Genomic DNA, 21,652 nt, shown 5'->3' with positions numbered 1-21,652 from the left:
TAATTTAAAGAAATTATCCAATGACGTGTCATAAATATGCTCCGAGGGTTTACTCTGTGCCAGCCACTGTGAGTAGTGAAGTAAGCAGGACATAGGGCTTGCACAGGACCCCCAGTCCGGGTGTGTGTGCATGTGGTATGTATGTGGTATATGTTCTGCAGGCTGAGATGACCGACCAAGTGCGAAGACACTGTAGGAAGCACTGGGCTAGCGGGTGCAGAGAACAATCCCCTTTGGGAGGGTGCTGGCCAGGCTCAGAAACTCACAAAGGGCATTTAGGCAGAGGGAACAGCATGAATGGGTGCACAGAAGCCTGAGACAGAACTGCTCATTTGCTTATAATATTTAAAAATGTAAGACGATATTATTAACAAAATTAACAGTAGGGCTTCCACAATATGATTTTGAGAAATAACTGGTCTATGTGAAACTTCTGGAGAGCACAACTGATTTCTTCTTCGGTGCACAAGGAGACACTAAAAATATGATGTACTTGGCTGACTGTTTTCTAAGCATATCTTTCAGTGATCCGGTAAAACACTGTTTTGATAAAACTTCAAATCTAGTTAGTGCAGTCCTGTATGATTGCCTTGCCTTAGAAACACTCTGTGTTGCTGGGCAGAGCCTGGGGCACCTGCTCCATCTGCCAGGATGAGCCCGCACACTGACCAGGAGCCCTGGTCTCGAATCCCAGCACCGGCCTCTTGTGATAACCAGTTTGAGCTCAAATCCTCCCCATAAAATGCAACTTAGGACAGAAGAACTTCTACAGCCTCTCCCCTCCCAGGTACACCCAAGAGCATGTGTGGGGACTGCCATTTGCCCTTCCACACCACAGGGGTCCCCAGGTGGGGAGCTCCAGCGGAGACACAATCTCAGTCTCCTCCAGTGTGCACACAACCTGAGACTCAAGAGACGCAAACCCCTTTCTCACCTCATTCTAGACACTGCCTCATTCTCACTGAGCATTAGTGCCATCAAACCAGTGCGTGAAAATGCATAAACCCTGGGCTTTTGCATGAAAACTGTCCAAATGGGCTCCTTTCACATTTCTCTGACTTTCCAAAAGAGTCCTTCGCCTAAACATAGTACTACAGTGACATATAAAATGCTTCTAAAAATATTTCACAGAACTTAAAAAAAGGCTTGGAATGAATTCCTGTGAAGCACTCAGAAGACTCTTATTAGACAGAAATACCAATGTATCATTCTACCATTTTCATTTATAATAAAAAGGGCTAGTTATCACTATGAAATTCCTTCCTAAATAAGCCATTTTCAATGACTGACATGATTTTTTTAACAAAAGATTCCATGTTCATTTTAAGCACTAAAAGAATTTTTAATTTAGAAGGCAATATCATATGAGCTGTATTTAAGACACAGGATCATTTTTTTTAAGAGAAAAAAGTGATACTAGTTCACTGGCAAAGTGTAAAATCTGGAGGCTCTCTCTGAAGAGCCATCCCAGTGTGGGTGCATGCCACACTCAGCACCACACGCCTGATGACGCTATCGCAGGCAGGTACAGCAGAGCACACAGACCTGATCATTTAGCACGAGTATTCTGTTAAGCTTCTTTACGAAATAAGCAAAATAGTTCCTTAGCCCGAACCAGCCTTGCTCTGCATTCTTGAAATGCAATTTATTTACCTGTCTCTTCACAGAGGCATCAGCATAGTTTTCACAAGTGTTGTAAGATGGGTTATCAGTATTTTTAAATCTTTTCTTTTTCAAACAGATACAAAGCATCCTTCCCTACATGCCCACTGCCACCCCAACCTCAAACCTAACAACTAAAAGGAAAATTGGAAGTCATGCTAAAATTAAGAAAAATACTTTTTCTTTTAGGATGTCACTTACACAGCAACTTTAAGAAACACACAGGACTCCATGGGAATTCGAACTGCCTTTGACCTTGTGTATTTATAGAGACTCTATACTCATACCATCAGTACCATGTTACCATGAGTTTTCTATTATGGGCAGATTTGAATACAAAAGCAAAGAACACAGATTTCTTTTCATTTTTTTATGTAAAAATCAAGAAAACAGAAGAATTTTATAGAGAAATATAAACATCAACATTTAAAGAGTTTAAGAAAGATGTTTCTAGATTATTCTTTTTTAGAAAATACATTTCCTTTGGGAGGAAAATACATTTGCTTAATCAATCCCTACAGTGAAAAATGCTGACCAGAGAAGAACAGCCAACCACCTTACCCGGGACATTCAGTCACTTCAGGCTCCTCGGGCGGTGGGCTGCCCTCCGATTTCTTCCAGCCGATGACATATTTGTTCACTGCCCCTTGTCTGTGGTAGGGCTTGGACATGGACCCGGGAACCTGTTGTCCGCTGCTGTGAGACACGATGTAGACTTTGGATGAATCCAGAGATCCACTATTTTTTGAACAGTGAGCTGAAGGGCTTCCTGAATGGTGAGAACCACTGAGGAGAAAAACAGACAAAAGCTGCAATACAATCCGATTTCAGCAGTGCTGGCACACGGCCAAATTCAGAGCCACAAGGCTTTACTCAAGTCTTTCTCCGAGAGCAAAATTGGGCCCAGCGAGGCAGATGGAGCCTTCTTTCTACCATGGAGCTCGCTAGGAAGTCTCATTTTACATAGGCTAAGGTTATTCACGTACAAGTTGTATGCCTGTGGCAGGAAGGATGTTAAAAACATGGCCGGGGAAATCTGATAGAAAAATGGGAAACATTCCTAAACTGATGCTTCAAAAGAGAACAAACTCAAATGGTGAATATGTTTGTCGGAGAAGGTGCTCAGACTCAGTTGTCTCCAGGGAAATGCCAATGCAAACCACAATGGAATAGCATTACATACTCACCAGACAGGCAAAAATGGGAATGCCTGACAATACTCAGTGACCCAGTGTTAGTAAGAACTGGGGCAGTAGGTACCTTCCTACTGCTGGTGGGAGTAAAAAGTGCATGAAACAGTTTGAGCATTACCTATGAAGGTGTGCGCACCTGCAGAGCTTACGATACAGCAATCCCACTCCAAGGGCACACACACAGTAAACCCCTGCTGCACGTGCAACTGTCAACGTGGAACAATGTTGATTAGAAGCATTGATTTTAAGAACTCCCCAATGGCAGCAACCCAAATCATCAATAGTAGAAGGATATTCGATTAATAACTATGAATGAATACATGGAATACTCTACGAATGAATGGACTGAGGCTACAGATGACTTGGGCAATCTCATGAACAATGTAGAGAAGAAGCAAGTCACAAAGAATACAATGATCATGAGCCAGTTTCTTAATAAAGTTCATAAACAGGTAAAACTAAACAACATGTCATTCAGGAAAATGTAAAGAAAATGAGGGGATGATTATCACAAAAGCCAGGTTAGTGGCTACCTCAAGGGAGAAGAGAAGGGGTTGTAATTGGGTAGGATGCAGAGAGCTTCCAGACACAGCAATGTTCTAGTCCTTAACCTGGTGGTAGTTACAGGGGTGTTTGCTGCATTATCATATGATACAACAGCAACAATACTGAAACAGACAGAGGCCCTAAAAACAATAAAAATTTTCAAGGTTAGTAATTAAGCTAAGGCCAGAAGGACTACCCACCCCCGGCTGACTGAGAAATTAAGTGGACAGTTAACCACCACCAGAAATATCTTTTTCTTAAATTAGAAAGATCAACAATATGTTTTATGAAAAACGAATAAAAGTTACTTTATAAATATGAAAAATTTTAAGAGTTTAAATTATAGGTCTAATCTCAGCGTTCAGAAAGGCAGGTGGGCTTCACTTTCAGCAAACTTGACACATGAGTCCAATGCAAGGATTCCAGGTCTCAACATCAGCTCTGTCCCTTACCACTGCCAGACCCTGGGCAAGTTTCTTAACCTCAGTTTTCTCATCTGTAAATTGAGGATAATAACAGTATCTACCTCCGAAGGTTTCTCTGAAGATAATCTGAGTTAATGTTAGTGAAGCACTTAGAACAGTGAGTAGCATAGGGTAAGCATTATATAAATGTAGTTATAGAAAGTGACCCAGGAAAGGATTATTCATGAGTAGGAGTCCTTTCTATTGAAAGAGTTTAACACAGGGTTCCTGCAGTAGCAAGCTCCTCCAGTATGCTGTAAATATAATCTTATTCTGAAACCCCAGGTGAGCACAGACCTTTTCTGATACATGTATAAAGCAAGTATCATAAAAGACGAATAAAGTATAAAAATAAGAGTGATATTAAAATGAACTTTTTGTAGAGGTTCAAGAGGAAATAAAGAAACAAAATAAACGGACCCATTTTAAGGGTCTCTGCGTTTTGGAAAACACTGTGGTATTAAGTAAAATTAACCAACAAACAAACAAACAAAGCGCCTCATCTACTCCTATGAAGAAACTTAGTTGCTGGTGGCTGGTCTGGTGCCCTTGAGTATGACTGGTGGCTCCCTCTCTCTGGGCGCTAACTGTGGGTCTCGGGAAGACGCTACACTGCCTCTCCAATGACATCCACACACATGGAACACCAGGTTGGGAGAACAGTAAAGCAACATGACCAAGGTGAGCTGAGGAGTAAGGCAAGCAATCAACAGGCATGGAGAATAGGAGCTAATGGACTCTTCCCATTCACTGGGGTGCATGCCAGTTAGGGAGCCCTAACATGAAAACCGTGTGTCTAGACAACGAGCTCAGAAGCCCTGTATGTTATTTTCCCAAGTGTATTTTGAAAAATTTCAAAGCTACAGAAAAGGGAAAGGATAGTAGAATAAACATCCACATACCCTTTTTCTAGGTCCACTAATTCCTCTCTGAACCATCTGAGAATTAGCTGCAAGCGTAAAGACATCATATTCCTATATTTCAGCATTTATTTCCCAAGAATAAGGACATCCCCCCAGTAGCTAACCAAGTGATGATCATGTACAGGACATCAGGCATTAATGCAATGCTGCTATCCAACAGACAGTCCACATGCTAGTTTCCCCATTGTCCCAATAAGGCTTATGGCCTTAGTTTCCCCCATTAAGAATCTGATGAAGGACTGTGCACTGCCTTCCACTACCCGTGTGCCTCATGTATTTTTAAGCCTTGGATGATCCCCGAGATGTTTGGTTGTTAAAGGCTGGGTCACTCAAAGTCATGGTCTAGTTAATATGCTGCACGTGTGTAGGTTACTCACCTTTCCCCCTTAAAATGACCAAAGTGTTTAGTTTTGAAAATGTATAGGTAATGATAGTGTGATCACAAACTCTATGTATTTTTCCATTTGTTTTATAACATTTTCTAAAAATTAGATTTCATTAAAAATGTCTTTTATCCCAACTGTAAGATATTTTAAAGTTAACTTGAAGAATAAATGTACAGAATCCATTTGATGAGCTATATGGCACAATTCCTTGTTTAGTAGCAGTCATATCATTACAGAAATGTTCTCTGATGCTGATAACTTTCTAGAATGTTGTCCACAAACTTTTCATGAATCCTTTCCTTCTGGACTAATGCTCTTCTTTCGGAGTTATACTGCCAACGTCCAGTCATTTGTACCAGGAGAAAGGTATGGTGGCATGAATAATGATAAACAGCCCAACAGTGTGTGTGCCATTTACAGGAGAATCCAGAACATGGGGTTTGTTTTTGCAGTTGATTTATTTAATTTGCAAAGCCTTAGTCAGGCTAGCATAAATACTGCTTGGTATTCTGAGCTCCTATTTAAATGCCCTGCCCTCGAAGAAAGAAAAAAATGTGTTTGCTAAATTAAAAGAACTGAACAGCAGGAGAAAGCAGGCTAGATATATGCTTGTTCTGCTTAATAGATGATTCCTGTTCCCCTACCCTCTTCCTCACAAGAGTGTAACTTGTCTTAGAGTTGTAAGTCCTCCCTTTGCCTCCTTAGTACAATCTTGGAATCGTGCCATATACACAATTCTGTCCTTATTTAACTCCCGGATGGCTGCCAAGGAATGTGCGTGTGTGTGCTTGGGGCTGGAGGAGGCTGCTATGGTGTCGGTGGTGAAAACCCAGAGTTAAAGAATTAAGAGTACACCATATACTGATTGGGGCTCCTGACACTGTGAACTGGGAATGGTGGATCCCACATTCCTCCTACTTCCCTAGGTTACCCAGGCACTGGTTTATTAACTCCATCAATAAGCATTTATCCAGCACTTTTCCTAGTTCCTTTCTTCATTCAAAAAATATTCAGATGCCTGCCATGTGCACAGAACCGTACTGAGTGTTGTGGATACAAGCAAACAAGATAGGCCATGACCCTATCAGCTCAAAACACGAATGTTCCAGTAGGGGAAGGTAGCGATAAGTGACCTTCTCGTGGGAAGGAATATGCAGTAAACACAAACGATTTTATTTGGGGGTGGGTGCTATGAAGAAAATAACACATGGGTCAGGGGCATGGAGCACTTGGAGGCAGAAGTGTGGGTTTAGGCAGGATGGTCACCCATGTCAGTTCCTGAAAGTTTATTCTGCTCTTCTGTTACCTGGGCTACTCCCAGTCACAACCCAAGCCCTACAGCAGTAGGCCTCGGCTTGAGGGGACTGCAAGGCTGCCTGAACTGGGACAGGAGAGGAAAGTACGGGTCTAAGGGAGCCTTCCTCATGGCCACCCATGCCCCAGCTGGGGTTGGCATTTCAGAGTTTGCAGAATCTTCGTGTGGCTTGATAGGTTGGTCCCTCATCCTCTAATGAGTCACCTGCCTTTCACTCAACATACAGAAAACAAGGCAAATGCTATAAATCCCATCCCTCCTCCTCGCCTCCTGTGCAGGTCGGGGGGCAGGCAAGAGGAAGTATTAAAAAGATTTCATTCAATGACTGAATTCCACGCTGAGCAAAAGCCTAGGATGCAAGTTGAAATGTGGCTTCAAAGTCACCATCAACGAAGAATTACAAGAAAAGGGAAGTCAAGTGGTAAAAGATTCCACTCACTCAACATCTATCATTTATACAACAGCTGGGCCACATCCAATTTAGAGTGGCGGAAGAAAGTAAAATCAATCAGAAATCCAATCTAGCACTGTCATATACTTTCTAATAGTCTAGCCCATTAAATTTGCGAATGGTTAAGGTAGTCATGAAAATCCATTTCAAATACCGGTAAAAAGCCCTACCAAATATCAATAAATGAATATACTCTGAAGGCAGTCTCCATAGAAATTTTACTTAATAATAATAATACAAAACTCTATTTGTGATGCCAATGATATCTGTCCAAAAAGGTGTCACGAAATCAGCTCTTTTACAAATCACCTAAACTTTGAACTAGATGTTAGCAGGTTGTGCAATCCCGAGATGGTCTCCACAGTATGATCACTATTCCTGAAATTAAGCCAGGAATAATTCAGATAACCAAATTCACTGATAATCCTTAATTATTATATTAGTTATTAGTACTAAACCTATTTTAAGTCAAATTATTAAATAGAACTGGTAAAAAAAAGTAGTAGGAATGTCTATTTTGAAAATAATCTTCATATCCTAAGCTCCCTCTGCATGGTGGACACGCATGATTTCTACTCTCTGGCATCCACTCCCCCTTCTCCAGGTCAAATAATGCCTGCTTCTCTTCTGGGGCAGTGGCTGTATTTGCCATTCCTCGGCTGCACAGCTTGGTGAGAGGGACTGACCCCCAGCCCAGGCTGAGGGCCCCGACTGCCCTAGACGATGCTACCCCCTAACCACATGATTAGAGCTAGGAACATGTGAGGAGATACGGGGGTGGTGTCGGTGGGGGTTGGCTTTGGAGAAGGCAGAAACCTGTTTCTCCTGCAGAAACTAGAAAAAAACCACTTTCTACCTGGGGACAGATGAGCGTGACTGTGGGAGGTCTGCAGGTGGCACAGCTGTTTTCAGCCAAGAGAAGACTGCTGAGATTTTGGGAAACGGTCATGTGGAGTGGGAAGATGGAGGCAACCTGGTCCCGGGCAGTATCATTTTGAGATGCTGGGTCAAGCAGAACCTTGAAAGTGCTAGACTTGTTGGTTACACGAGCCCCAATATGACCCTGGCTGCGTGAACCAATCAGCATGGAGTTTCTTTAACTTGTAATATAAAGGTCCCTGAATGACATTCAGTATCCCCTGGCAGTGGTGGGGTGAGGGAGGACTCTGAAGGGGAGCCTAAGGAACATAAAAAGCCTTTCACCGTGACCGCTACAGGTCTGCCTTGAGCACCATCATTTGGAGAAATGCTCCCTCACAGCACTAGGTACCTGCAAGAAATATTCCCATTCTTAGTTCATCTGACTCTGCCCTCCAGCATTTAGACTCTGCCCTCCAGCATTGTGGGCAGGAGTCAGAGAGTAACTTGGAGCTGAATCAGGGAAGGCCTTGGAAACAAGCAGAAAAATGACAGTGGTAGTTACTATAAATAGTTAAATTCTGTCCACAGCCAAACTGAATAAATGCATCTCTTTGTCCTTTGCCTAGTCTTTGAAAGTGAAGGCAGAAATCGCAAATTAGGTATTTTAAAACCACTGCAGAGAAGTATGTCAAACAGGGGTTTAAAACCATTCATAAGGAGATATTAAACATCTACACTTAGAGTACTTAGAACACAGTTCCTTTACACTTGGCTAGTCTTTACTGAATGAACCCCAGCTGCAGAGCTGAACACACTTTCATTGTTATACACATGATCTCAGGCCTTTCCTGCTGTCAGGGCCGTAGGAACAGGGAGGAAGTGTGTGCATGCCCTCACGGCAGGGAGCTACACGTGCTCCACGCACACGCTGCCCTCATAGCTTCCTACTACTATGGTCTGAAGATTAGCGAGGGCCACCTCTTCTCCAAAACATGTAGGGACAACAGGTTGAATTAGGAGAGAGACATAAGTGGCCTGACTAGAGTGATTAATATCTCTATTGACTTTTCACTCAAACTTAATAGGAAAACAAAACACAAACAAGGGACTTATTAACATGCAAGATTTCACACTTTCATATTGCAGAAACAAGCACTTCCTCTGACGTCAGACAGCTAGGAAAAATAACACCAACCTACCTGATGCCCCTACTGCTTACAGTTCAGGCTTCTGCCCTATCCCAGCAGGCAGGCCCAGGTGGCACCAGCAGGTACTACTCTGCTGTGCTGTGGGGCTTACCTGGAATGAGAGGATATCTCACTGAGATCGCCCATGCTGCCTTCCGCAGCACTGCCGGCGGAGATGGCGGACGCGTAGCCATGCACAGAGTATAACTTGGCCGGCTCGTCGTCAGGCCCAGAGACGTCAGCAGCGTCAGCCCACTGCTCGGCCCGGCTGTGGATCAGGGACCTGCTGCCTGCCAGGTGCACAGGGCCGAGGATGGTGGCGGGCATGCACGGGGCCGTGTCGATGCCACTGTCGGTGGAGGCCCCTTTGATGTAGGTCAGCCCCAGTAATTCGGGGTCCATCAGGTCGCCAGACCCAAAGTGCTTGTCGTCACTGTTGCTGGAGGTGTTGCTGGAGAGCGTGTTGCTGCTGGAGTGACTGGAGCAACTTTTATCCCCAATCTTAGGAAGAAAGAGGAACAGAGAGTCTTCAAGTGAATCTTGAACTCAGCTGCTTCTCATCCTGACTCAGGGAGCTACAAGCCATGGGACTGCACCCGAGCCCTTTCTACCCACTCTTCAATGTGGGCAATGACAGGATTTCCTTTTTCAAAAACAACCTGGTTTTGTGCAGAAGTCTCTAATTCATACTTCTTCCCATAATTTATCTAAGTTAAATGGATATCTTTAAGTCTTTATTTAATTATTTGTGCATGAAGCATAAAAGTATGGCCACAGTGTCACTAGCAAAGAAAATAACAAAGGTGATATAAACTGGGAAGGAACATGGGAAATTAATACAAGGAAGAGAAGGGCCACTTATTAAGAAAATACTTCTATGACAAATTATACTGCCAGCCTTGAGTTTGGGGCAGAAGACTCAGGTTCCAGTCACAAAGGTAGGACTTTCTGGTTAATCACTTAACCCTCTCTGTGCTTGTAATACCAAGCTTACATGATTCCTGTGTGAAGCAAATGAGATAATATATGCAGAAGCACTTGGCTGCTGCAAAGTACACGGTAAACACGAAGTATCTCTCTGAGACAGCCCATCAAACTGCGTCCCAAGCCTTTAAGAAATGGGACTCTCTTGAGAGTAAATAGGTCTGAAAAAGAGTCAATGCTTTTGGTTGGGGTGGGGGGTCTCTGGAAGACAAAAAGCAAATAGAATAGAAGAAATGTCCCTGTCTGTACAATGTGCTCATACAGACACGGCCTCTCTTCACAGTCTGGGAAAAGCAACAAGATCTGAAGCATCAGCAAAGGGCTTTGGAATCATAAGAACGAGCCAGGCCCCGGTAGATTTTAAAGCGGTTTGGCCTTATCTTTTTTCATTCCAGCCTATTAGATCCTTAAGCAAATCACCTTGACCTTTTCATCATACACTGATATTCTCAAAACTACACCCACATCATATATCCCTTTGCTGAAACCAATATGGGAACATTGTAAAGGTGGATTTAAATAGATACGGTGAGGCTGACTCAAAACAAGGTCGCGGTCACAGCTGAGGGAAGAAATGTCGCATGTGTTTGCCAAGGGACAACTGCAAAGCTGGCTGATGACACATTAAGAAAGACATAACTTAATTCAGGACCTTATAAATTATCTTCACCTGAACATTTTAAAAAATAAGCCACTTTAAAATGTTGGCTTTATTTGTAATAACCAACAATTCCTGTTTCTGCATTTCAATGGAAGTTTTGTTTCACTGGGCTACAGTCTCCCTCAAGGCTCACCTCCCAGGGTTTCTTCAAGGGATAAACACGGCAACACATGCAAAGGACTGAGAACTACCACGTGGGCGCTGCTCTACCCTGACATGTGTAATGGGCAGCTGCGGCCGTGATGATTAAATCATCTATGACTGTACAGTAAATGGCTACCTATGGGCAGAGTTCCTCTGACCACATACACCGATTAGTGGTTTCTGCTTCTGTTTTGTGCCACTAAATCGATAAGTGGTTAACAGATTACAAATGGGAACATGATTTAGTAACTACTGCACTGGATATTGAGGATCAAAAGGCTGAGGATATAATTTTGGCTTTGCCACTAATTTGCTGTGCAACCTTTCTTTGAGGTTCTTTATAAATCAGGAAGAGAGTTTCCTTTTTTAACCTCACCTCTAAGAGCCCTGTGAGGTAATGTGCTCTTGAACATCCCCAGGAAGCAGGCTGTACCACTGTGTGCCAAGACAGATCAGTCCTGGCTAGGCCAGTGAAGGGCTTATGAACACAGGACTTACATGAGAAAGCTTATTGGGGGAATCTTTGCAACTTCCATCTTTCTGCAGAGCTCTTTCTTTATAGGAACCCAGGACTTTGGAAGGTGGGCCATGCCATTTGGTTTCTGTCACATAAAAAGAGAGGAGTTGAATTTCCAATTTCTAGTATTACCAAAAGAGTAAAGAAAACCAGGAGTCAGAGAAGTGGTTTGGTAAACACGAACAGGCTTGTGGTTCTAGGACTTTCTGGTCTTACCAATGGATATGCCACAAAAATAGACAGAACCACCACCATAAAGTGTTCACTTTCTGCAGGTGCCACAACCACAACCAACAATGACTACACCCCCTCCTGCATCTGGAGACCCAGCTGATCACCTCAACTTGGTGCACATAGGTTGAATGAGTGAATGAATAAAATGAAGTGATGGGAGAGGAGGGGGCAGGGAGGGGGAAAAGGGGAGCAGGGGAGGTCAATTTCCAGGAGTTCCTTGTTACCCGGGTGCCTGCTTGCTTCCATGGTGTCTTCCCTCTCCCTGGCTCCGTCACATTCCAAAGGGCCTGAGCCCTGGTGTTCGAGCAGTAGAGGGGACTGGCACCTGAAAAGAACACAGAGCTGAGCCTGTCCTTTCTCAACCGTGCCACCTGCCAGCATGCACACGGGAGTGCTGGCTTCCAAGTAGGCTACGTGAGGGAAAGCCCTATCCAGGAGCTGGTTTTTTGGCAAATGAAAATACAAATTGTCAGCTTAGCCCCGCCAGAGAAGCTAAAAGCATCTGAAATTGTGGGATCTGGTTTAACCAGAGGGTCAGAAAAAGCAGCCAGATGACAGCCATTTACAGATAAAGAAGGGCTGCTGAAACCAGGAGGTTGAAGGACTGTCCAGGATCAGACAATGTACCTACAAGCTAAGGAGGAGGTCGCATTTTTACGTTATGCTTAGAATACATGGCACTGACATATCTTTATATTAAATTTTTCTTAAGAAAAAAAAAGGGCCGGGCGTGGTGGCTCCTGCCTGTAATCCCAGCACTTTGGGAGGCCAAGGCGAGCAGATCACTAGGTCAGGAGTTGGAGACCAGCCTGGCCAACATGGTGAAACCTCGTCTCTACTAAAAATACAAAAATTAGCCAGGCGTGGTGGCAGGCGCCTGTAATCCCAGCTACTCAGGAGGCTGAGGCAGGAGAATTGCTTGAACCTGGGAGGTGGAGGTTGCAGTGAGCCAAGATCATGCCATTACACTCCAGCCTGGGTGACAGACCCAGACTCCATCTCAAAAGAAAAACAAAAAAAAAAAAAAAGGAAAAAAAAGATTAGCTCTAGACTATATCCAAGTAGACTTTGTTTTATGAAAACCCCAAATATGAAAGAAATAAGTAGAAGAAAACTTATTCACATTACAAAGTGATCCTTATTTGCAGAATTCTGGTTGAAGACCTTGGTTTACAGAAAAAGCCAGAAAAGGTTTTACTGTTTATACAAAAAAGAAAACCAAAAAAGCCAACATCAAAAAATCCTCTCTTCTCTTAAAATGCAATATAATATAGAAAGTTGCTTGACATACAACTTTTAAGAACTCCGTCTATCATCTAAGGGAAGGAACACATATAACTCAGACTACATATGGAGAGAAATTTCCCCGTACACCTGCGGGAGCAGTGATATAAGCTGCTCCTCAGAGTGGAGTCCTTCCCACTGACCGGCCATTCTCTCCTCTCAATCAGTGTGACCAGCTCCTCAACTTCAACCCAAAGCAGCACCAAGTCACAGTGGCCCCAGCAGACCACTCCTCAGGAGCACACCCTGGCGCCACGCTCCCTCTTCTCTTCCCAGAGGTGGTGGGATTGGTCAACTCGGTGTCTTTGTTCACAGAAGTCCTCAGGCTCTGCCTGAGCTGCTGGCTCCTGGGGACTGCGTGGATACTGCAAAGGGCAGCTCTCAGCTAGGTGTGCTGCGGCAACCTCCCAGTGCTTCTCAGACAGGAAGCAAAAAAGTCAAATGCTAAACCCATTTCTCTGATTTTGAGCAGCGTTTCCTCATCAGCAATTTAAGTCAGGAGGCAACTAAGCCCTCACATCCTTAATTTTCATATTCTGAAAACCTTTCCTCATCAAAACGGAAAAAACAGGCTGAGAACATAGGCAAGTGAGCGCTAGCTACATAGAAATAATGAGCTTTCCAACCTGGACAAGTCACTTGTTAAAAGCATGTCTGGCATTATTATATTCCCCAAATGACTCCGGGTACAGCAGGCACACAGTAAATGCTTTTGAATGAGTCACAGAAACAGGTTCCTCCCAGTGGATAACTAAGATAAAAATGAACGGTACCCGTCGTAGCCCACTTGTGGTCTCCAGGGTCCGCTCCCACCAGGTCCAGGGTCGCTGGAGGATGACTGGTTGCTGGGCGAGCTTCTGAAAGGTTGAGTAAAATCATTAACAGGGCACTGAACTATCTGCCAAGCCCCTTGACCTGGCCTGTTTTGTTTCACAAATAAATAAACTTTGAGAATGACAAAGAAAAGGAAGAAAAACATATTGCTATGTGAAACAGAATAAATCATGGAAAAATAAACTAAGAATTGGTGATGCCCGGGGATATCAGTGGTTTATGATTGGCAATTTGTCCTAGGAAAGAGGTATGACAGGACAAGCCTTCACTGTCTAAAGATTTAAAGCACAGATAATGATTCCCTCCCAGAGAAATACAGAAGAACAGCAATACAATTTCTGAGAATACAGAATTATGACAACATTACTAATTCTTATTATGTGAAATTTAAAACAAGTCACGTTTTAGTTCTATACTTAAAACTTATGCAAAAAGAAAAACCTAAATTTGGCAAAACCATTTATTTTCACACATCTCTTGAATGTAATCCTATTTATCTTTTTTTCAGACATGCAAAAATGAAAAATACTCATGAAAACTCACTTGATGAAGATGTGCTTGCCAAGTTTCCCTTTTGCTACTAGAATCCTTCTGGTTTTCTCCTATACTTTACTTAAATTAGAATTACTTAATTTTACTTAAAGTAAATTTTAATTTAATACAATTTACTTAAATTATGATTATTTAAATTTACTTAAATAAGGGAGGTTCTGCAGACCCCCCTTCCTTCTACATGTTGCCCCTTTTACCAGGGCTATCCATGTACATTTCTTTGAATATGGGAAAGTTATAAACTTAGCCGACTTTTGAGTTAGGAGACCCAGAGCTAAGATGATTGATTGTTAAATTAACACCTCTCCTGCATTTACTCTGGAAAGAATAAAAATTGGAGAAGGGAGGGGATGACCACAGGTTTTATCAGTTAATTCTGGTTAATATTTATATAAGCTTATCAATTAATTCTGGTTAATATTTATATAAGCTTACTAAGTGCCAGGCCCAGTTCCAAGCATTTTACATACATTGACCCACTCAGTCCTCAAAATTTCCTGATGTGGTTTGTCAGATGAAGAAACTGGAGGTTCAGAGAGGATGAGTACCAGGCCCATGGTTACAGTACATCAAGTAAGTTAAGAGCTGTGATTCCAGCCTGGCTGCCAGTCCGTGGTCTATCAGACCAGAGCCTGACACGTCATAATTGAGAAAACTCATGGCATTACCGTGCCTACATGTTACATAAAAGTTAGAATAAAAGGAGTACAAATTAACAATAAGAAATTTATTATTTTGTTTTGTTAAAATGATCTATGCAAATTAGGCATCTGAAAACCCTCACCAGCTTCCAATGGTACTGGATTTAACTTTTAAACAAGTATATGTATTCTTCTTTGAAAAAATAATTTTAAACTCAACTCACTTTGCTTAAAAGGAGAAAAGCAAAGAGGAAGTCCTAATGGGCTTGGAACCTCTTAAAGTATTACTCACATTATGATGATATTTAAGCACCGATTGTTCAGTTTTATTTATGCTCAAACCTGTTCACACTTTTCTAGAGGCTCCAGCAGAATAGTTTCTGGGGTGCCTTTCCCATCTTGGGGAAGAGAGCCAGTGGACATGGAGGAAAGATACTGGATCAAGAGGAAAAGCTGTGACCCTGGTGGGCAGAAACTTCATTTTACCAGCACCATCTTGGGGCCAGGAGAGTGCCCGACCCCAGGCATCGTGTCTGGGGCCTGCCTTGCTACCCTGCTTGCCAACTTGTTGTGAACAAGCTAACTCAGAAGCGATTAAGCAAAACCCTCCCTACAATGTCAAGTTCTCACCCCAGTGATTTACAAGGGCCGCCCTTGAGGAAACGGAACCAGCATTACCTCGTGCCATCGGGCAGCTTCCGGTCGAAGGAGGTGCTTCGAGGAATGGCGGCCTGGGCCTGCTGGAGCAGCTGTTGGCACGGCAGCCGGTCGGGCGTGCCAGGGATGGGGGAAGCTCTAGAGAGGGGCTGCAGGGCAGGAGTGGGCACCCGGTGCCACGTGGTGTTCCTCCTGAAGGGGGTTTTATACTCGCAGGGGGTGCCCTCGCTGTCGAGTTTATATTCCACCATGGGGATCCGGCAGAGCTCTGAACACCCTCTGTTGGGCCAAGAAGAAATGGTGAGAAGGGAAGCTCTCAGCTGAGCTGTCAGCATGGCTTACTCACTGCTGGGCCCATCAACACACATCACATGGTGTGTGCCTCTCCCGGCTCCAAGTCAATGATGCAGAGCGATCCACCCTTAGGAGCATCTCACCTATAATAAAACCACATTCCCACACTATTCAATTCCTCTTCTGCCAGCAATGACTGCGTCTAGAAATGAGAAAGGCTGTTTGTGGCTTTTTTCCTGGCTGCCGTGCAGCCACACACATCATCTATGCTGGTACCTGCTAATACAGCTGTATGGTTATTAAAATGTTCCAACTACCAGTGCGTAAGGAGCTGCTGTCCCAAGACCCCCAATACACAGCTAAAAAAAATTAACACCTGGCACAGCAGAGGCCTCTAGGACTTGTAGGTTAAATATTTTAAATATATTTCTGGAGATAACAAGTACTATCTCCGGTAAATTAGAAATCTAAAATCCAGAGACATTGAACACCTTGTTCACAGTTACTCAGCAGGACCAAGACTGGGCCTCTGGTCCTCACATCCACTCCCAGGGACCGTAGAAATAAGACCCTCTAAGCAAATGTTCGTCACTTTTAGGGATGATGGAAATGTCCATTATCTTGTTTGTGGTGACTATTTCACACATGGGCCAAAACTCATCAAAACGTATGCTTTGCATACGTGCAGTTCATTATGCATCAACTACACCTCAATAAAGTTGTAGAAAAAATCTTACTAAATAGAAAGAGAAAAGTTTCCTTTTGTCTGATACTTTATTCTTCAAGAAAGTCTTTGGTTAAATGCAGCATAACCAGTCTTAATGACCAAAAGAACTAGGCCATGTCTGTGTTCAACATATGGGAGTTGGTGGATTCTAAGGTTTCTCTATCTTTCTCTGTCTGTAGTTCCTCCTTATTACAAACTTTGTATGAGATTTATCTTCCTGAAAACTTCAATGTCTCCTTAATGCCTTTCAGGCACACCATGTGCCTAGCACTGGCTTGCTCCCAGTCCCTCCATAGTCACACTGCCCACAGAACAGACGCCAGAGGTGGCTCACAGAGCCACTCAGAGTCCTCTGAGCACCTGAAATGGACTTGTGTTTGGGGGAACACAGTGATTTCATTTTCATTAATTTAACTTTAAAAACCGATACTATGATTCATTTGTTAAATGTTTAGAATAACTTGAGTATGTGAATCTACGTTTTCAACTTTACATTTTACAAAATATAAACAGCAAGTACTCAGGATAAAATTTAGCATCTGATTTGAGATATGCTGTCAGTGTGAAATGTACTCCAAATTTCAAAGACATATACAAAAAATAATGTAAACTATCTCATTAATAATCGTTTAACATTTTTTAGATGTTGAGATGATAGTATTTTGGAGATATAAGGTTAAAATATATTACTAAAAATAATTTCACCTGTTTCTTTTTACTTCTTTTAATATGGCTACTGGAAAATCCAGACAAAATCTTTCTATTGGACAGCCCCCTGTAGAGGAACCTGGCCTGCCACAGCTCTCTGCATGTTGTCTATCTACCCCCAGCTGGCTGATCTGCTCCAGCCCCGCCGCCTGGCAATCATATCTCCCAGTCTGACCCAAATCTCAACTTAAATCTTGCCTTCTCCATAAGATTTGCTGATTGTGCTGCACAGCACAAAGGATGGCAAGCCATGGTACAATTTAAAAAAGGTGTGTGCTCTGCACAGATGCCCCAACAGATACAGGCCCCTGCGCAGAGAACGGCTGAACTTCAGTGGTCCCTCACCACTGCAGGAAGATACCTTTCTGACACAAGCCATGCAAGTGCATGCAATAGCCCCATTCTTGGCTATGGGGGCCTTGTTTATTTACAACCAGGATGGATCAGTATGATCCAATATTCGTGGTTTTGGCTCTGGCTAGTTGATGGATATTGCTGTTAGGCATTTCATATACAAATTCTGTCTTTCCAGGTAATTAGCAAACTTCTAGGACAGAACTGATCATATCTTTAACTAATATGCATATGTGGAATCAAGAGCATTGAACCTGGGTGATAAATAAGCTTTAACAGATTAAAAATACTTCATTTATATTATCTGAACAGATATTTTAAACTATAGTTATATTAATATAATCAGGAATCAGAGTTACAAATCACTTTTTTATTGAGTCTGAGAGAAGTGAAAAGCACAATTAGTAAAAGCTGTCACAATTCAGGGAAAACCTGAGTGTCCATCATGTAAAAGTCAGGTGTGGCTTTTAGTTACCATAGTTACTCTCTTAAACTGGCATCACAGCTCCCTAAAAGGTCACAGGCTAGACAGCTGTCTCATGTGCTCAAGCGATTAGTCAGGTACTTAAGACTCTTTAGCCTAAAATATATGATTTAAGTCAGCTATGCCTAAGGTTCCCACCAATTGCACAGTGCAAGGCGTACTGTTAACTTGACCAAAGTCAGCCTGCAAAGCTAACTGGTGCAGTTCGGCAAGGACACGGGAAGCCTAGATAAGTCTCAACTTTAGAATTCAATTTACCATGTTGGCAAAGCATTCAGCATCCCAAGCCAGTGCCTCTCCCTAGACATTCCAGAGTCAACATAAAACAACAACAACAACAACAACAACACTTCCTAATATTTGCCCTTTGAGAAATCTATTAGAACAAGGGATCACTCTGTTAAAAAGCAGAACTCCACTGTCAGCATGGTATAGAAAAAGTTTCAGCCTTTTCTGAAAACCATCACAACAGAACAAGGAGAACAAGAAACAGAAACAACCTCAACTGCCAGCTGAATTTGGAGATCCCTGAAACTCTAATACACAGTATGTAAAGTTGGAGATGAATGGAAGAGAGGTTATGGTTTAGCAGAGTAGAGGAAGGTGTGCTGAGGGAAAAATCAGTAGGAAGGAATACCACTGTCTTTGCAGAACGCCAAAATGATGCAGGGACGGGAAACACCAAGCACTGCGAAAGGCCAAATGAAAAGGGAGATTTAGGCATAAAAGTTACTTAGAAAGAGGAACAGGAGTTCGGCCCTGGGCCCTGAGGTCCACACAGCGCCTGGCCTAGTCAGGCAGTAACCTATTCCCTACCACTGCAGGGCAACAGCAGTGGTTTTTAGAGAACAGAAAAGATGCAGAGTCAAGGGCGTGAGATGCAGAGAACAGGGATGAAAATGACAAGCCTAAGGCAGAGATGAGACCCAGGGTCACTTCTCCTTCCTCCAAACTTGGCCTCAGAATGCTCACCACCCCACAGAGATCAAAGAAGATGGTTCTCTAGAGAAAAGACAAGCAGATGTAAACCATCCAAACACTCTGCAGTGAAGCTCATGGAGCAACTAGATCGCTGAAGAGGAGGAACTTATGAGAGTTAAAATTAAACATTAAAAAATCCAGTAAGACAGTTGGAAGGTAAACTGAGAAATTCTCTCAAACAGTTATGAGAGATAAAAACTTAAGAAAACTGGCCGGGCGCGGTGGCTCACGCCTGTAATCCCAGCACTTTGGGAGGCCGAGGCGGGCAGATCACGAGGTCAGGAAATCGAGACCATCCTGGCTAACACGGTGAAACCCCGTCTCTACTAAAAATACAAAAAATTGGCCAGGCGTGGTGGTGGGCATCTGTGGTCCCGGCTACTCGGGAGGCTGAGGCAGGAGAATGGCATGAACCCAAGAGGCGGAGCTTGTAGTCAGCCGAGATAGTGCCACTGCAGTCTGGCCTGGGAGAAAGAGCGAGACTCCGTCTCAAAAAAAAAAAAAAAAAATTAAGAAAACTGAAGTTCAATCTAAAAGTCCGGCAACTACCAGACAGAGCTATCACAAAAGAGAAGAGAGAAAAACAAGGGGGAGAAAATTATTAAGAAATAGTATATGAACATTTCTAGAACTAAAAGATACGTAAAACTGGATTAAAAGGTCCAGAGAGTACCGAGCCCAATGAATAAAAAATGGTCCACATGAAAACACATCATTGAAGAATTCAGACTCCTGGGTTAAGGAAGTAAGCCTACGGTTCTGGGGACGGGGTGGGTGGGAGCCTAAGTGTCTAAGGACCTGGGCGTGGAATAGTTCCATTCTTCTCAACAACAATACTAGAAGGTACAAAATATAACAAAGGAAATCCTTGTAAAATTCTGGGTGAAAGTGATTTCTAACTTGTCAAATCCATAGTACTTGGAGCTTGGGACAGAGAAAGAGAAAAAAATAAAAAACAACATCCTAACTTTTGGCTTGGGAAACCAAATTGATGGCAGCGTTAATAGAGAAGAGTGGACTGAATACACCCTCCTAAAGAAATCTTAACATCTGCTTATAGAACATGAGGTAGTGATTTCTCTGTGCATCAGTAAAGGTTAGTTCTTACCCTTTATTTTAACTTTGTTTCCCTTCCTGAAAGTAAAATTCACTTCTCTGATTTAGTTTAAGTTACTCTGGATTTACCGAGTTTAACAGTTACATTATTGGTCAAACTGAGTAAATGCAAATTACATTGGGTTGTATCATTTTCTTATAAAATGCCAAGGCTTTATAAGTTTTGTTCATGGATTTATATTGCTTCCAAGTGTTTTCTGTTTATTAAGATACCACATCCCTAGGGCTACTGATTCATCCCCATAGCCAAAGACCTAATCAGAAATCAAAGGTAAGATATGACAGTAGATAATAAAACATCAAGAAAACCGACTCTTGTCTTCCACTCACATCGATGCTCTAAGCGTCACTGGATGTTCAGGTGAACACCAGGCGTTGATGTCTCACAGGTTCCAGCTGCCTGAGCACTGCACATCAGGAACTGTAATTGACTACCATTGAAGTTAAAGATCCTGGAGTTATATGTTGAATGAAAGGAACGTGAACCTTGAATCTTGTGAACCAAAAGGCAACTTTGCATTTCCAGTGCTTGTTTGGCCTTCAAGTTTGTTTGGTATGGTTTTTAAGAGGAAAAAAGAGAAAAAAAAGAAAGAGAAGACAGATGGCTGAGTAGTGTGGCCTACTTAATTCATGCCCATAGACTGTAGTCTTTATAAGACACTATAATTTAGCTTGAGGCTTGGAAAGAAACATGTAATATAAATGCATAATCATGACTCATATTTTGAGAGAATGTTGGCAAAAATCTGTGCAATCCATTAAGTTGAAGAGAGAATCTGGGTGGAATTATTTTATCTCCAACCTTGTGCAGAAAGTCATATAGGAAAGGTCTTTTAAAATACTAAGAACTGGCATTCTTTTGCCCTAATAAAAATTAGCTATTCTCAAAAGAATGGTTTTATTTTAAAATCAAACTAATTTTGTTATTATGTGACACCTTTACAGCAACTACTCTTGTGAACTAGATTTTGCTTTGTTTGCTTCTATGACTAAGGTGCCAAATTGGTACTACTGATATAAGCGATCATCAAACCTAGTCAAACACAGTTCCGTTCCATATATATGAGAAATTCCTTAAAGGATGCATACAGAAAATTCAACCAATGTTTAGGGAAATGGGAAAAGGCATAAAAGAAGAATGACAAATGAGCCTGGAGAAGTCCTCATGCTACAGTGCCCATCAGAAATGGATCTGCGTGCGTCCCCCTTGGCACGCATCCTCTCTCCCACTTGGGGGGTTTAGCACAGGACACCAGGCAAGACACCCCAGCTCATCTGGAGTGTCAAACTTGGGGCTGCTGTGGATGGGGCACATGGCAAATATTTCGATGAGTTAAATAAAGGCTAACTGAAACCCGAACAGACCAAATGCCCAAAAACCTAGCACAAAAAGACATTTCTAAAAAAACAAGCTGCTCAACCCGTGTGTAACTGCAACATTTTTAAAGAAAAGACTTTTGCTTTCCTGCTACAGTAGAAAAATTCAGACCTC

General features: G+C 42.6%; 1 protein-coding gene across 12 annotated transcripts in view; it reads right to left on the bottom strand.

Annotated features, from left to right (window-relative positions):
- Nucleotides 1-21,652, bottom strand: part of SIPA1L2 (signal induced proliferation associated 1 like 2) — a 237,895-nt gene that overhangs the window by 33,182 nt on the left and 183,061 nt on the right. For all 12 annotated transcript variants that reach the window (XM_054561462.2, XM_054561454.2, XM_054561433.2 and 9 more), the window contains 6 exons: nt 15,518-15,775; nt 13,586-13,669; nt 11,753-11,853; nt 11,276-11,379; nt 9,101-9,489; nt 2,224-2,448 (listed from right to left, as the gene is read on the bottom strand). In XM_054561462.2, the coding sequence (XP_054417437.1) occupies nt 2,224-2,448; nt 9,101-9,489; nt 11,276-11,379; nt 11,753-11,853; nt 13,586-13,669; nt 15,518-15,775 (1,161 nt within the window). The remainder of the gene's footprint in view (nt 1-2,223; nt 2,449-9,100; nt 9,490-11,275; nt 11,380-11,752; nt 11,854-13,585; nt 13,670-15,517; nt 15,776-21,652) is intronic.

Source organism: Pongo abelii, chromosome 1 (genome assembly GCF_028885655.2).
Source record: "Pongo abelii isolate AG06213 chromosome 1, NHGRI_mPonAbe1-v2.0_pri, whole genome shotgun sequence".
Classification (NCBI taxonomy): Eukaryota; Metazoa; Chordata; class Mammalia; order Primates; family Hominidae; genus Pongo; species Pongo abelii.
The sequence above is the reverse complement of the archived record's forward strand: the minus strand, read 5'-3'. Positions and strand labels throughout refer to the sequence as shown.